At 39.4% G+C, this 16,866-nt stretch overlaps 1 protein-coding gene across 3 annotated transcripts in view; it reads left to right on the top strand.

The window, feature by feature from the left end:
- The window catches only part of LOC135255503 (cytosolic carboxypeptidase 4-like), a 168,695-nt gene that overhangs the window by 129,870 nt on the left and 21,959 nt on the right, over positions 1–16,866 (top strand). For 2 of the 3 annotated variants that reach the window (XM_064336755.1, XM_064336754.1), the window contains 4 exons: positions 759–888; positions 2,012–2,143; positions 3,072–3,248; positions 16,322–16,485. In XM_064336755.1, the coding sequence (XP_064192825.1) occupies positions 759–888; positions 2,012–2,143; positions 3,072–3,248; positions 16,322–16,485 (603 nt within the window). Of the gene's footprint in view, positions 1–758; positions 889–2,011; positions 2,144–3,071; positions 3,249–7,298; positions 8,643–16,321; positions 16,486–16,866 lie in introns of those variants that run through there. The other variant, XM_064336756.1, reaches the window with a different exon arrangement.

Genomic DNA, 16,866 nt, shown 5'->3' with positions numbered 1-16,866 from the left:
AGTCATTGTAGTTTACAAAAGACATGTGAAATAAGTCAATTTGAGGTGATACTATTCCCATAACCACTGGGTACACACTGTGTGCTCATCCCATTGGCCTGTCTACTAAGCCGTCTCGCGTCTTGCCTCGTCAGTAAAGCTGGGAGTGCTCTGTTCAGTGATATAGATAGATATAAGGTTTGGTTGGTACCAACAAGCACTGTGCATTCATAGCATTAGCATGCTAGCTAATTGCATTGTGTATAGGTGGACTAACGTCAGTTAGTGGTCTGGAGCTGACCAGAGCCCTTCCTAGGGCTGAGGAGTTGGGTCCTGTATTTGTAAACCGGGGTCATGTGGTCTGGCTGTGTAACAGACAAACGTTAACCAGTCACTGTACTGTCTTAGTTGCATCTCACGTGAATATTAGTTTTCTAACAGGAATAAAGCACTAAAAAATCTTTAATGCAAATAGCAGTGTTCTATAAAGACCCATCTCCAGCATATTCCAGCACCTGGTCTAAGGGTGTCCACGCCTCTAAACACAGTAAACAAGCAAAAAAGGAGATCACAAAAAGAAAATTTTTTTAAATGCATGGCCAGGTCAAAAAGCCCTGAGGAGTCAGAGAAAGAGGAGACCTACTGCATTGTGTGCCACTCTCATCCTCAGCAAGTATGGGAGCAGTGTTGGTCATGTAAGGCATGGGCACTCAATTCATGCACTGTGGGTAGAATATCACCTATGTGCCATAACTGTGAATCTGACTGAAATATTTCAGGAGCCGCTGTTCATTGAATGGAGAGGATCTTAATAGGCAGTGGATGAAGCCTGACTCTGGCCTCAGTCCCACAATATTCCACACCAAAGGCTTCCTGTACTACCTCAGCAGCATTGGGAGGACTCCGCTGGTAAGGGCAAAACCCAACAACAGCAGCAAAAATGCAAACAGCACATCACGACATCCAGAGTTGAGTCTACAGGGGCTTTCAACACTTGTGTTGAGTAGGGGTTCATATATTGAGTAGGGGTTCATAGATTGAGTAGGGGTTCATAGATTGAGTAGGGGTTCGTAGATTGAGTAGGGGGTTCATAGATTTTCCTCCACCTTTGAAAAAGAAAGGCAATTTCTGTTCATTTTTTTCCCTTGTCCCTACTATTCACAAAAAAGTATGTTACGAGAGAATTGCACAGTCAAATACAAATACTAAATTCTAAATATTGCCATATACATATGCATGAATCGAGTGTAATGTTAATAAAAGAATCTGTAATACAACTACAGTATTTTAATGTATTTCTATGTCCCCCAAAAAAGGCTTGGCTGTGTGTTTTGATAGTAATAGCCGAGGAATAGATTTGCCCAGTTTCAATAGCATGACATAATTAGCCTAATAATAAGTCGGTTAAATTAGTATTCTTTAATTGTAAACAGCAGTGTACTGCCATTATTTGGCTCTTGAAGTTGTTACATTGCTGTGGCTAGCTGCATAATTGCAATTAGGAACCAGCTTTTCTTTTTCCAATATTTTCATCTCAGAGATGCTGCAAAACTGAGTCATTTTCTGTTCCTTATACCATGAATGATTAAGCCTGGGAGAGCATTGACAGTGCTCTAGCAGTGAGTCAGCAGAGCTCAAAGGGCTGCCTGGCAGGATTAATGGCTTTTTCAGTTTTTGGACACATTCAGTGGGCAAACACTGCCGCAACATTTCGCCGGGAGGTAAAGCCGTTAGATAGAGGGAGCTGGGTGCTTTTACATTGGCCTTGTGGACTTCTCCTTCCACCAGCACATTGAGTCAAATCATGTTGAACAATTTCTCCACTGATCTTACAGACAGGTTGCTCTCTGATATTTGTTTAAGAAAAAGCCCTAAATCTCAGACAAAAGGATGAGCATGTTTGGTGAGGGTTCGTATTATTATATGTTAAGCTAAAGCTGTTCTGCACTCTCTGTTTTACAAACTGGTATACTACTGTATTTCGGTTCACAAACAGGCTCTCTCTCTTTCTCTCCTGTGTTTCCCCCCACAGGTGTTCTGTGATTACCATGGCCACTCCAGGAAGAAGAATGTTTTTTTGTATGGCTGCAGTGTAAAGGAGACACTCTGGCAGTCTGGATCGACAGTCAACACTGCCACACTGAAGGAGGACCCCGGATATAGAGTACTTACAGCTTTCTCTTGCCTTCACGTCCCTATGCACTGAATAGCACCATTATTGCCCCTCCCCTACCTCTTATATCTGAAATTGCTGTCATAAGCAGCACTGATTGCACCACTCTACATAAATCTCACAAAAAGTCCTTATTTGTGCCGTGCATTCTGTGTATTGGTTAGGCATAGAAAGGCTTGAACACTGCAGTGAAGGCTTCTGTGCTGTACAGCAATTGTGGGCCCAATAATGGGAAAACTCCAAGAGAAGGCTGTTAGTGTTGCACATTTATCTTGTACTTTAACTGGTACTGGTGTGATAAAATTTGAGTGATAAATGGGGCAGTTCATCTACAACGAAATGAAGGTATGTTTCCAGCTACCCAGAGTAGTATCTATCCATCCAGATAGTTTCGCTGAGTTTCTTAGATATCCGTTGAAACTCACCCGATACAACTGACCTCAATGGTTCCAAGCTTTTGTGGCCTCAAAGCGCCCAGAATTTGCATCCTATCCCTGCGCCAGAAATTTGCGTCCTATCCCTGCACAATCACAGCACAATTTCTTAGGGCTCCTGTCAGTCAGGGTCATTGGAATTATTATAATTTCAGCCACCCTCCCGCCCCCACTATACGCCGCCACTGCATTCTGTATGAGAAAAAGTGCTATCAAATTAATTCACTAAGTTGCTAACTACACAAGAAATATAAACACAAACTCTACAGTAAATGTGCAAGGGATTAAATACCACATTTTGGTCTTTGAATTTATTGTGGTTTACTGTGTAGATTAATTTCTTAGTATGATGCTTCTGAAAACAGTAATGTTGATATTAAACATTACCTATTTTTTCCAGTTTCCACAAAATTTGTTGGCAATAATAACGAATCCCACCAAATAAATGGCTAGACCCATGTCAGTAATGGGCTTTCTGTCTTTAGACGATCCCAAAAACCCTGGACAGGATTGCCCCAGCATTCTCCTTCAACAGCTGCAACTACTTAGTGGAGAAGTCACGAGAGGCAACCGCACGGGTGGTTGTGTGGCGTGAACTGGGGGTCCTGAGGAGCTACACCTTGGAGAGCACATACAATGGCTGCGACCAGGGAATCTACAAGGTGGGTGTGGCACCCACCAATTATCACATGTAATATCTTTTTTTTTGTTTGCTTTTTGCGTCCTCTGTTTGTACAGATTCCATGGCTACTATCATATTAGTTATTACTGCTGGTTTACACCACTGCATATTTGTCATATTCTGCACCACAACTAAATTTAAAGTATGGTTCTAAAATGCACTTCTCTGTAGCAATATATGTCTGTATCTGTCAGGTTGCCACTCTGCACTATTCAAGTTATGAATACATATTCATAGCACACTTGGCCTTTTTTTTTCGTTTTTGTACCTCAAAAAGTGTGCAAACCAATTTACCAGAAACATTTTCCAATTTGAGTAGGCTGCACACAGAAATTTAATCTGGGCGTTTGTTAAAAAGGCTGAGAAAAGTCCCTGAAAATTGAACTTTGCTGTGAAGTCTTTTGCTGTGGTGTTCTTCCACATTCCACACAATTAGATACCATACTGGTCTTTTTTTCCTAAATGGTCTGAAGGGCATAGTTTCCACAGAGGGGTCTTTTTATCCTCTGGTCCACAATGCCTCGGGGCCAGACTTGACTAACACCCTGCCAATTGCTGTCTTGCTATTTTTTTCACCATGTTTCACTGGAAACACACAGTAAACATCACACCAGGCTTCAATGGTTTCTGTCATAACATTCAGTCATTCACAGACTTGAATATTAAGTATGCCATATTAAACATATTGTAAAGGTGTGACTGAAGGTGCTTGAACCAGTCAGGGCATGTGACACGTGCATTTTACAATTTACTGTTTTACATCATCATTTTCCGTGAGATATATTACATGGAAAATGGCAGTGAAAATAGGCAGTGAAAATAAATAAAACACGTGGCTCTTCTGTCAATGGTAGCTGGCTAATTATAGATGAAGGGCTATAACAAAAAAATTTTAATTTTACATTTTTGAAAGAAAGAGAACGAGTAATTTGGCAATTGTGTTTGTCTTTGAAATATGCCCTCTCTGTTCTGGCAGTTAAGAAAAGGTCAGTAATTGTGCTATTGTGGTATAATATTGCCTGCTAATTGTCAGGAGGAACTTGAGCGGCTGCATCTTTGGGGTTCAGAATCACACCCTCTCCTCTTACCCACACTGCTCCATTCATTCAGCTTTTCCCCTCTTATCTTTAATGAGCCCATCTGAGCATTGTAAAATTTCCTTTAGTTGTTCATTATATTCTTCATGAACATGTTTCCAGTTGCTATGCTGCTATTATGCTTCAACATTAAATAGTCCTGTTTTTCTGTTAACAGGCTTCATAGGTTTTTCCACATACACTGTAACTTTCTGTTGTGTCCATCACTACATACAATATATTGAAATTGAGCAGTTTTCTATGTATCCGCGCAATAATCATATATTTTAGCGTGTTTATTCGGTCAGTTTTAGGCTTTTGAGTTTCGTTGAGTGCACCATCTGTGCATCTTCTCTCCATTTGTTTTCCACATATAGAACCTGGTGTGATAATTCAGTGAGTGCTTACTTGAAAAGTGCAGTCTAACAATTATTGGTTTCCAGAACGATTCTGGAAATTTTGGGCAAATGTTTTCAAGACATATTATATATTATATAATAACAATATATTATATAAGCTATTTTTCTGTGCTATTTTTGTTGAACTCTTGTAATATTGATAACCTTTTCTCATGACCGAATCGGTGTCTACCCAGAATTATTCCCACAATTCTTGAAAGGAATGGTATCAGCAGGGATGCTACCCCTTCCTGAAATCATTGGACATTTGCACATAACACTTCTGTGCACAATAGAATCTGTCAAGTTGCCTACAAGAGACCATGTTTCTGTATGTATGAGGAAATAGCCACTGCTAAAATATAATAGGATATGTACGGATGGACCAGAAAATCAGAGGTTTCATTATAGGGCTTCCGCACAGGTTGTTGGCAAGATGTTTGGTCCAAGTGCTTTTAGGTGGGCAGAACCTGAATGCTTCTTCATTAAAAAGTCTGTGCTCATTTTCTCAGAAGGTGTCATAAATCTGGCAGGCCATTAGACTGCAAAGCGGATTCAAGTGGCCCCTCCACTGGTCTTTAATGTGCCTGAGCAGCCAGCAGAATCCTTCCTGTATTCTACGCTAATTCATGCCAATTAGTGGCCTGTATGATTCCTGGGATTGGCTGTGGAATTCAGCAGAGATGAGAGGTTTAATTACCCTCTCAGTCAGTCACTAAATCAGAGCTAAGGTCATCGTGTAGAGCACCACCGCTAAATTAGAATCGGTGTCGCCTCCCTTTTTCACAGTATGAAGTATGGCTGTAGTGTCGCTGGAAAAAAGAAGTCATTGTGCTAAGACTATTTGATGGTGTTCATTTACATGTACTCAATTTCTACTGTTTATTTACTGTCAAGTTCAGTTTTGTAGTAAAGTAGTTTGATCAATGCCAGTGATGTGAAGAAATCAACCAACTGTGTACATCACAAATAGCAAATTCAAGTCTTAAGAAGGAGAGGAAAAAATGAAAGGAGTTTGCTCTATCAAAACAATACGATGCATTGTATGGAATGGAAGGAATAAGCGTTTGTACTCTACTTCACCTTTATCACAGCATATATTACGGGTCTGCAGTCCTGATTTCTGGAGTGCCACAAAGTTTGCTGGTTTTCCCCCTAGAATAAGCAACCAATTAAAACCCAAGAAACCAGGTGAGGTAACTCTGCAATCGCTTTCATAGGTCAGTTATGTGCTGAATAACAAAAAAACAAACCAGCAAAAAAAAAATTGCATTGACTAGGTTTAATGAAAACGGTTTATGCCAGTGTTCTGTAACTAACAAACATGAAAGACATTCACTTTTTTTTTACAATTGCTCTGACTCAAATAAACCCAATGATAAAGGTGAAAAAAAATTAAACTGGTCAGACTAACTCACAGATTGTTCAGTCTTCAAAACAAAGGAATTGATGGATTTCAGGTGTTATGTCAGGGCAACTGAACTGAAAAATATGATATTTCACATAACTAAAATAGCAAGGCTTGGCAGACATCCAGTGTGAATTATACACCATTCATGTTGAAAGCACTTGACAAAGTTGAAAGTGATTACAGTTCATGCTCACTTGTTATTCTGTTTGGGTGTAAAGTATATATAATTAAGAAAATACATGACAGGCAATGCATGTTTTTCACAGCAGAAGCAGAATAATACCAATGTTGAAAATGGTATGCCATAATATTTACAGCTTAAGCATGGATAGTACCATCATGTGTTCAATGACCTGCATCAAATTCAGGCCATGGTTCCAGTTGCCTGGAACTTCCACCAGGGTGATATATAATTGGTAATAGTGTTGCCCAGGGAAGGAGGTCCTTCAGTCAGCAACCCCATCTAATTGCACACCACTATCTTCCCTGCTTGACCAGGTGCCTGCAAATTGCTTGTGATGTCAGATGATCTGTACAGTCCTCTGCACCTACACCTTAGGAGGCTTAGTTCATAGTGTCTAGAGCTGAGAGCAACAGGCTTCAGAAGCTTTAGAAAACATGTAATCTTTACTTTGTCTTTGTCTAAAATTACTAAAATGGGCCTTGGATTGTAACTGGGCATTCCGAAGGGTTTCAAAAATCAGGCTAAATACACATTCTACATTTCACAAAATGGAGGGGAAATGGGGAATTGATATGATTCATTGATTTTTGCTCTATGAAAATAATAGGTAGTATATTGGTGGTTTTCTCCCTTGGAGATATAGCTTCGAAAAAAACTTAGAGGTGTGTTTTGGTAGGTTATTTAAAAATTGTTTGTATGTGGTGTAGAAATATAAAATTCCCTTATAATGCACGTAAGTGTGTTTATAATATGTAGGGTGGTTTATAAATTTGGTGTAACCAGCAGCTTATTTACACACTACGAAGTTTGCAATAATGAATTGCAAATTTTGAAAATGCCTGCTTAATTACAGGATGGGCAATAAGTACTCTTAAATGAATAAGAAGATAATTGCTGTACAATTTCCTTAATTTGGATGGAAGGTAGATGTGCATGATTTACTGTATCTCTTCTCTTGCAGGTGTGCCAGAACACACAATAAACAGATAAAAGAGGAAACCAGTGTTCCCAGTGCAGGAAGGAGGAACATAAAGTCAAAGTGAAGATTGTTGCTAAGAAGCAGGAGATAATGAATACTTTACAATACTAAATTCAGTTGTGACTTGGCAGATTTGTAGTGGATTTGGTCTAAACCAGCAACATTCTGAAATATATAAAGGGAGGATATGGCACTTGTGGGAAAGCGGCTGTACACATAGTTTAGGGTTTGGCTCTTGTATAATCTGCTGTTTGGGGGTTTTAGTGTTTATCCTGTTAAGTAGGAGATATGTATTGTGATCCCTGTTTGATAGGGATGAAACAGGGATATGCCAATACTCAATAGGCCAATACTAGCCTTACTGTCAAAAGTACCACAAATAATGATATTAATATTGTTTGAAATGCATTCCGTATGTAAGTTTGACATGCTCAGAGGCTATTATAAAGTGTAAGAAGTGACTAACCATGAAGCTGACATGCTTGTTGAACTAAGGTTTTATAGAGCTCATGCCATTATATGAATTGCATACTGAGTTATTAACATTTCATACGCTTTATGGGTTGGCTGTGATGAGTGACTGTGCAGGAACATAATAATTTACTGCTAGTGCCCACTGTTTGCAATGTTCATTCTCTGATTGGTTGGGCAAGACTGAGGCTAGGGTGGACAAGACCCAACCCTACCCAAGCCTGGCTTTAAGATTCATTGTGTTGAAGGAATAGCCTCACCTGTAGTGTTCCTCGAGGTGAGGTGCACAAGGCTGGATATAACTTCCAGTGCTACAGAAATGACCTCGCTGAATCTTTCTAAAGGGCAGTCCCTTGCTGAGAAAGTGAGCTTTCATACAATATTCATCAAAGTTTAATATCAAATGAAAAAATCATGATGTGAAATCCTCAAAACATGCAAGAAAATGTCAAACCTGAGGGAACCTGGGATTGAGGTTCTCCAAGAGGAAATGGAACATGCAGGAGGGTGGAGTGTAATGTCCAGTCTGGTGCGCAGAACATTTCTGATAACCTGCCTGTGCATCAGCCTATTAAAATCATGCTGTTTCCAGGTGTCCAGGTAACAAGACTCACTGGGAGTCATTTACACAGAATTCAGTTCAGTGTGAAGGTGTAGCCCACTGACAGTGTGATGCCTGTCTTTCAGTAGAGCTGAGAGGTTAATTCCAACAGTCAATGGAAGGTTCATCTCTTAGACCATAAACATGTGTAGAATCCTAATTCCAGGTTCAAGTGCTGTGTGTACACATGAATGTGCATTTTCAATCATGAAAATGAAAATAGATGTTTCTGGTAGAGGAACACATATTAATGAAATCCTTTGGAAATGTCACTGTATTTTTACGAAGGGACTGGGTGCCCATTTATTTCTTATTTCTAGGTGCCGATGGCACCTATCAGTCATGATAATATGTGGATGTAATGATCAGCCACACCACTAGAGGGACTGATTTTGTTTACCAGACTTAATTATTGGATTGAACTCACATACGGCTTGGTTTTTGTTTTGATGAAGCAACCAACTTCCGAGCCGAATGTAACAAGTGCGATCTATATTTGATTTAGGGAAACAGGTCAGCTGTGTGTGGGTTGCGCAAGACTCAGATTAAAATGAAAGAAAATGTCGAAACGAAAGCAAATTGATATAACAAAATTTAGCTTTACCAGAAGGTCAAAGCAAGATAACAGCGACAAGAAAACCAAAGCGGATGCAATCACGTTAACAAGCGAGGCTAGTAACCATAGCCAAGTTAACGTTAGTGTTAACCAGATGGCCTACAGGAGCAGAGTTTTAAACGCTCTTCTGCTTCCTGACGTTAATGGACTTCCGTTGGTATATTTCAACCCAAAACCGTGAGGTCATGGTTTACGGCAGGCCATCGTCTTTCTGCTTCCTGGAAAACTGGGGAAGATGCCAATAGAAAGGAAAATAGGCCACTTTGGGACTACATCCAGTAAGTGAGCCCGTGACGTTGGCATAGTTTGTTGTTTATCCAATGGGGTAACTAACTGATGTGTAAAAAATGAGCATTGTAGTATCTGTATGTTGCTTATTGTGTTATATTATGTCCTACGGTCACCCAACATCACCCCATTTAGCATAGGTTGGTGCGTATATAATGGTTGGATTTATTTATTTCCGTTTTAGCCTGCGCAGGTGATTTGTTGTCTGTAAGTAGGCATATATGCGTGATTTACTTGATCTTCATACTGATCTGGATTTGGCGATAAATACCTGTGTAATGTTGTGCCAGAGTCACCATGTCATTTTTTTTTTTTTTTGCGGTGGATGGGAGGGTGGGTGGCACCGCCAAAAGCTTCTGGGTAATTCCACACTGTCTAAAGACGTAGACTGGATTTAAAACAGAGATGGAAATGTACAGCTTGTTCTCTTGTGGCCTGACTTGTATCGAGTTGTATTTCCATGGTTGTTTGACAGTTAATTAAGATCTTCATCAAAGCCAAAAGATATGGCATCCTCATTGCCCCTGATACAAGTTTAAGTGATCATAAGCAAACCACAGCTTGAGACATATGGTAGTTTACAACAGTTATGGGGAAATGCTAAACAAATTTAAGCCCCTTTGATGATTTCATAGGGGAATTCTGTCTGTACAGTGTATTTCAAATATTGGATGGCAAGTCTCAATTATTAGTAGGCCTATGTCCGAATTATAAACAATTTTGAATTATGAACATTTGAGTAAGCTTTATTTTGTTTGTGCTTGGCAAAAACACAGTTTGAGGTAATCTTTAAGTAATTTGTTGCTTTTAATTCACAATTTTCCGAGGGACATGTGATAGTTATTTTTAGTGAAAAATAAGTAAAATACCAGTTTTCAGGTCTGTTCTGGAGTTCTGACATCAGCAATGTCCATATGAAGTGCAAAGGATAAATGGATCAGTGAAATAAATGAATAAATAAACTATTCAAGCAGTGATAAGTTTCTGACCAAATTATTTTAGACAAATACTTATTTCCCTTACACAAGGACTAGGGAGACACCATGAGATACATTTGATAGCTTTATTTCTGCATGTGTACAGCACACTCCCATCAGAATATTCAGTGCTGTACTGAAAATAAAGGAGGCACCTAATTTATTGTCTAAATGCCTTTTTTTCAAGAAATCTATTTCAGCATACTTTCTGATAAATATATAGGCTAATAATAATACGGTGATTATATATATATATATATATATATAATTTTTTGTCATTTGAATGAAAGTAACATTGTTATTTGCTGGTTTAGAACCTTTTATGGCATATTTGTTACATTAGAACAGAGGATTCTTTTTTTAAACCACTCAGCTGAAGTCCTGTTATCTTTTTTGTTTACCAAGCACAGGATAGCATCAACTCTCCCTGACTACAGTAGGCTACAACTAGCTATCTAGCAGACGTACAACTTCAACTTGTGTTTTTCCACCCAGAAAGCACACTACAACATACAATATTAAAGTAGCTTGTCTGAATCGGGAATACAAACAGGTGTTGCCTCTCAGTGTGTTATACCAAAAATTCTGCCCTCCAATCCCGTGTTATTTGGTTGATGGACTTAGCCTTTGCCTAAGCTTAACTAAACATACCCCTTTTTTGTTCTCTATTGTTTTTACTGGGACAGTTGGCGTGAAAAATGAGTCCATTGTTCTTTGCCTCCTGATCAACCTTTCCACAAAGTTTTGTGGTGTTGCGTAAATCTGTTTGGAAGTTAAGATGAGAGCAACTGCCATTGTATAGACAACATTTTCAGTCTGGAGTGCAGTGGCTTCACATCATATATTTGTGTGGCAATTCACAAGAGAACGAAAAGTCTTTATCTGTGTTTTTTAGGATGTACTGGAGATGCCTGATTCCTTGTTTGTTTTATGCATGAGAGATGTTGAAAATGAAAATGTTAGGAAAAACAGAGAAAGATCACATCTGAAAGAATGCGTACTTTGTAAGGAGAGATGTATTCAATGTTTGCTTTTGGAGGTTGAAAGATATTAATATGATCAGCATGTTGACTTGTGAGATTTTCTAGTACAACAAATGCAAACAGTGTTTGTGTTCCTGCAAAAATGCTGCATGTTTAGAATTACCATATGCAGTATAATTCACCCGACCCCCTTTATTATAGATTCCAATGTCATGCAAGGACACATTCTCATTCTCATGAATCTATGTAGAACAAATATTCTCACACATTTCACCAGGACATTGGCCAGTTTAGAAACATTCTAATATGACTAGGGTTGCCATTTTTTCTGCAGCATTTGATCTTCAGGGATTTAAACTTCCATTAGAATCAGTATTGTTGTGGCATTCTGATAGGCACTGGATTTTTACAGACCTAAATAGTCATACAATTATTGGTTGTGATCCTCATTAAAGCTGGTCACTACCCTGACACTTGAAGAGGACAGAGAGAAAACATGAATGGGCAGTGATTGAGTGACCAAGTGCACCGGTATCCACCTGGTACACTGCACGTAGGGGGATTATTTAAATTCTGCACACATTTTTACACTCAAACAAAACAACAATGGATTAACATTTTCAATAAAAAATATGTACTTATAAGACTAAGGCCTTCTTGTACAGAGACATACAACAAGGGGGATAATCCCCAGTGGGGTAATCCCCTGTAGAAAACAGGGTAGGCAGAAGTATGTGCCATGAGGTGCTGATGCACATAAAAAGAATATTAAAGAACTGATCGAGTCAGCTGACAGCACGTCAGGTCCCAGGCGAGTCAACATGTTTAACACAATTATGTTTTCACGTGGACTTGTATTGCAGTTTCCTCAATATTGACAAATGGATGGGAGTTTGTGTTCTAGCGAATCTCCTGAAAAACAAGTAGTGTAGGTACAATACTGCCATACTGGGCCTTTATTTACCCTACTCCTGCCAAATGGCTGACAGAAAGCAGGTGTGAATTTGAATAGTCCTCTTTGAATAGTCCACTGGGAAAAGTAAACTGGTGCTGAAAGTGGTATTGGCGGGGCATTCGTGGGGTAATTATTAGCCTATTATTACCTTTAGAACGTTTAAAGAAAAAATAATATATATTTATGATCTGTAATATTTATGTTGTCCACAGTAGACTGAATGACTACACTGGCATAGCTAGCAGCAGTAGTTCTTTTTTATATTAGCCTATGTCTAATCAATTTTTTAGCATGACATAAAACAGTAGCTTGTTACCTAGCAGCAGTCCGCCTAACCAACTGAAGGAGCTACGCTACATATTTTATGAAGATAAAAATTGTGGTTGAAAAATGCAGTGGCATGAACTGAAGCTCCCCTTCTTTGGGGTTTTGGTTAAAGTAGATCTGGGGTTGTAGTTAACTTTTAGGGTAATGCTGGTGCTGTGGCTATTTTGTTACATGTGATGGCATAGTAACTGATCTAGGAAAATGATCTAGCCTACATTTAGGCCTACTTTTTTACATTAGTTCCATGATAGTGTATTAGCTATGCCTATCTGTCATAAAGCATTAATTGCTAAAAAAAAATGTTACACTTTTTATTCCAAAGTGCTTTTTCCTGAACTCCAATATATTAGCATAGTAGTCTGTGTTTCCGTGATGCTTGTTTACACTATCAAATCATGTCATTCTGAAACTGCTGGCTGGTGGGTATGACATAGGCTATAATTTAACATGGCTGCCTATTGGTATTGTATGTTATCTCTCTACCTCTCACCCTGGAGGAAAGAATGAAGGATCAAACAAAGCACAGAGGCTTGTGCCCAGCCTATCAGAGCACAAGGACTTTTGAAGTATTTTTTTTTCCTTTACCCTTCCATGTTCTGTCTTCATGTTATCATGCTCCTCTCCTGGATGACATTAACCGGGTAGTCTTCTGGGTTACTTCCAGCTGACTTCATGTTTCCTATATCTCTGCCAAAATCTAGTCACTGCAGGGGAGGAGTGAACGGGGGGAGCAGACTGACCAATAGGTGGCACCCCTCCCTTACCACCAAGAACTCCAAGTTCACTTTTGCAAGAGTGGGAAGCTGTAGACATTTATTATATTATATACACTGGGTTAAGGGGGAGGGCTCAATTTTTGTTTTTATTTCACGCTAAATACATTTTGTATTCACATTGTGGTGCCTTGCAAGATGGATGGGGTGTTGAGAGCAGTAACTTTTCTATTTCTGGTTTAGGTAATAGATGGTTGTGTGGTTCGGTTTATGTCTTTACACTCACTGATCCATAATTTCAAAGGACAGCTGTGTAGATTCAAGGTGCAATATTCACTTAAAATGCATGCTTTGCTTCCACAGTGAGCTATGCATTATGTCTCATCACAACCTTGACAAATTAAACACTGAACAAAAGATACTGAGGAAATATACATCTATATATTGAAGTGGTGCCCCTTGGAAAAATATGCATTTAAAAATAGGCTACTGTTAGCTTGGCTATTGGTTTTTACTCACAGTTCAGCCTTCTTAAAGGAGCATGATTACTCTCTTATATGCTGGTCATGATTTGGCTTCTGTCCTGCATCAAAACCGCAAACTGTTAGTCACTAAAAGACTGTTTATGACTGTTTATATGTTGATTCCTTGACATACACACACAATACAGTAGTTGAAAAACACTTCTGGTAACAAAAAAAAATTTAAAAAAATTAACTTGCATATAGCCAAAACATACTTTTGACACTATGTCCAAAAATATTTATTGAATTTTCCTGCTATTTGTTGGAGTCAAAGAGATGTTAATTCTGCGTGTTTAACCTGAAATATGTCAATCAAGCTCAGTGCATCTACCTAAAAAGTCTGTGTTACATTTTGCCCCACTCTCTCCTACCACAGTTGAATTAACCCTGGACATTTTACTGTGTATACAGTATTTTAAAAGTAGGACAACAGTTAGCCTGTTTGTTGGTTCACCGATATTGATGAATGACAGTTTGTTTCTACATGAAACTGATTGATTTAGGGTTTAAAATCCAACATAGACTTTATCACAGGGGGGCAAGTGAGGGCAGGTCATTTTTGACCCTGTGGACACAGGGTACATACATAATATGAAGACTGCACAAGGCTTAAGCTCATTAATCTTTCTTTTCCCGAAGACATTTTAAGAAAGTATTTTTAATTTTTAAAAATCTAATTATGAAAAATGGCAAAAATTGCTAAATGGAAACAAAATTGAGTTTGTATGTATGCACTGGATTTATGCATAAAACCGAAAAATGTAAAGTGCATTTTGCCTTGCTGTGTGAATAAAAGAAAATATGTGACGTCAATTAACTATTAGCAGAAATCTCACGGAGTAAAAAAATGAATTATAAGTGCAGCAGCCATTGTGTACACAACATTTTCAGTCTGGAATGTTGCGGTGTCATATCACAGTTGTTTGTGTGGCAGTTCGCTAGAGCCTTTCTCAGATTTAATTGCACTGGGTCTGTCAAACAATTTGACATTTGACAAGCCTTAGAGGCAAATCAGGCCAGAAATTTTGATGGTCAACGCAGCTTGCACAGTGCATACACAGAGAGAATTGATTTTCTCACCAAGTACACAGCGTCAGTGATATGCATTCTGCCCGTGTAAACCCCTTCTACTTTTTAAATTATTGAAGAGTTATCTCTCGTACGCGGTGTTCATCTCAGTCGGAGTGGCCCTGGTTTCCCCCCTGCACTGACGTGTCTTGTTGGCCTGATGTAGTATGTGTTGGAGGCAAGGATGACACACACACATGCCCCCCCCCCCCCCCCAGTCCCGCCTTCGCACAGTTACCCTGGTAAGAAGCAAAGCGGAGGAGGCTGCCGAAGGCTTGGGCTCATTGTGGATGCAGTGTGCGTTCCCCGCTTATCTACAGACACTGTTTCTGCAGAGGCAAAGCAGGGGGAATGGCGGATGCAAGAGAACACAGTCTGAACACAGGATTTAAAAGAGAGAGACTCATGTGGAAAATTGGAACTCTGAGAAACACTATTCATTCTCCCGTTATGGCGACTGTAGATGAAAACGGAACACTCGCGCAAGTCTTAACGATACGTGTAGGCAAAACCGTCCACTGTGCGATCTGTTGCATAAACAGTACCAAAGGTACCCAGAGGCACTGGTAATGTGAAAAAAGAGTAATGTGAAATCTTGGTCTAATAACTGTGACAGGACACAATTTTGACTCCCTCTGTTCTGTGTGGTATTGAGCCATTTGTGATGCAATTCACCTTTGTGATGCAATTCACATTTAATAAAATGTGCTTTGAAAAAGAGCAGTGGTGCCTGTGCATTAGCATTGCCTCAATTTAGGAATAACTGGGATGATGTCTTAATCCTCCCTGTACAAAGTAAAACTATACCTGTAAGAATAATTCAATCCTGTGAACACGGTCGGTGTTGATTGTAATTTTAATCTCTGGGCAGCATATTTTATAGTGGATTAAACACTGGTTTGGGAAAGATTGGGCTTGAGTCCAATGTCAGACTGTGTGGATTTAGCCTACCTCATTACTCTGTGAAAGTCAGCTGCTCAAATCCATTGCATTGGGTGTAGGGTGCAGACTTGTTACCATAGTTATCCAAGACAATTAATCAATTTATAGTTTTAATTAGCCTACTTCTTTAGTCTTTTGCAGATTAAGTCAAGTAATAATCACAAATTATGCAAAAAAAGGGTTGACGAAAACAAGAAATGGTTCTATTTTGCCTCAACTGATAGCAACAAGTATTTTTATTTCCTGAAAATGTGTGCCCTTTTCTCCTCCATTTCCCATGCATATGTGCCCTTTCATGTGCATTTCAGTAGCCAGTCATCTGTGTGAAAGTAGCTATGAGCTTTTGTGACTTAAATAGGCGTTCTGTGATTAGTTTTTTATGTGTGGTTGCTCTTTGCATTAGTTTTTCCGTAAAGAGTCAGGGACTTGGCAGGGCCTGAGACAGTTGTTAATGGTACTCGCTATATTTCTGTGTGTGCGCGTGCGTGTGCGGGCGTGTGTGCGGGCGGGTGTTAATGCACGTGTGCACACCTTCACCAGGGCCTGCAGACGGGTACGAGAGAGCTGGAGGAGATGGGCCTGAAGTTCTGTCAGAGCCTTCTGTCCCTCCGGAGGAACACTCTGATCTACAGCAGGAAGTTCTTCAACCATGCTTCTGCCCTCCTGGACCTGGACGACAGCCTCTTGGACCACAAGTCCCACAAGTGAGTCTTCTAGATGCCTGTAAGCATGCTGCCTTGAGTTCATCCAGAATGACAAAGTTGCACACATTTCAGACAAACATTTTCCTCTCATCTTAGGATGTATGCATGATGATCAATTCCTGTCAATGACTAGTATGGTTATAACACAACAAAAAAGGGATAATTGTATGGCTGTCATAAATCTGCAACTGTTATCCACAATAACTGGTCAGTATGTCATACTGTCATACTGGTTTCCCACTAATGTGTGCTTTGTGAACTGTACCATGTTCTGACAATATTGGTATCCTCCCTTCTGGTTTCATATGCTCAGGAGCATAGAATGTGTACTCATCCTGTTTAAAGCATATTATAAGTTCATATGCAATGAGTATATATATA

Source organism: Anguilla rostrata, chromosome 5, assembly GCF_018555375.3.
Source record: "Anguilla rostrata isolate EN2019 chromosome 5, ASM1855537v3, whole genome shotgun sequence".
Classification (NCBI taxonomy): Eukaryota; Metazoa; Chordata; class Actinopteri; order Anguilliformes; family Anguillidae; genus Anguilla; species Anguilla rostrata.
This window is presented reverse-complemented; position numbering and strand designations above follow the sequence as displayed.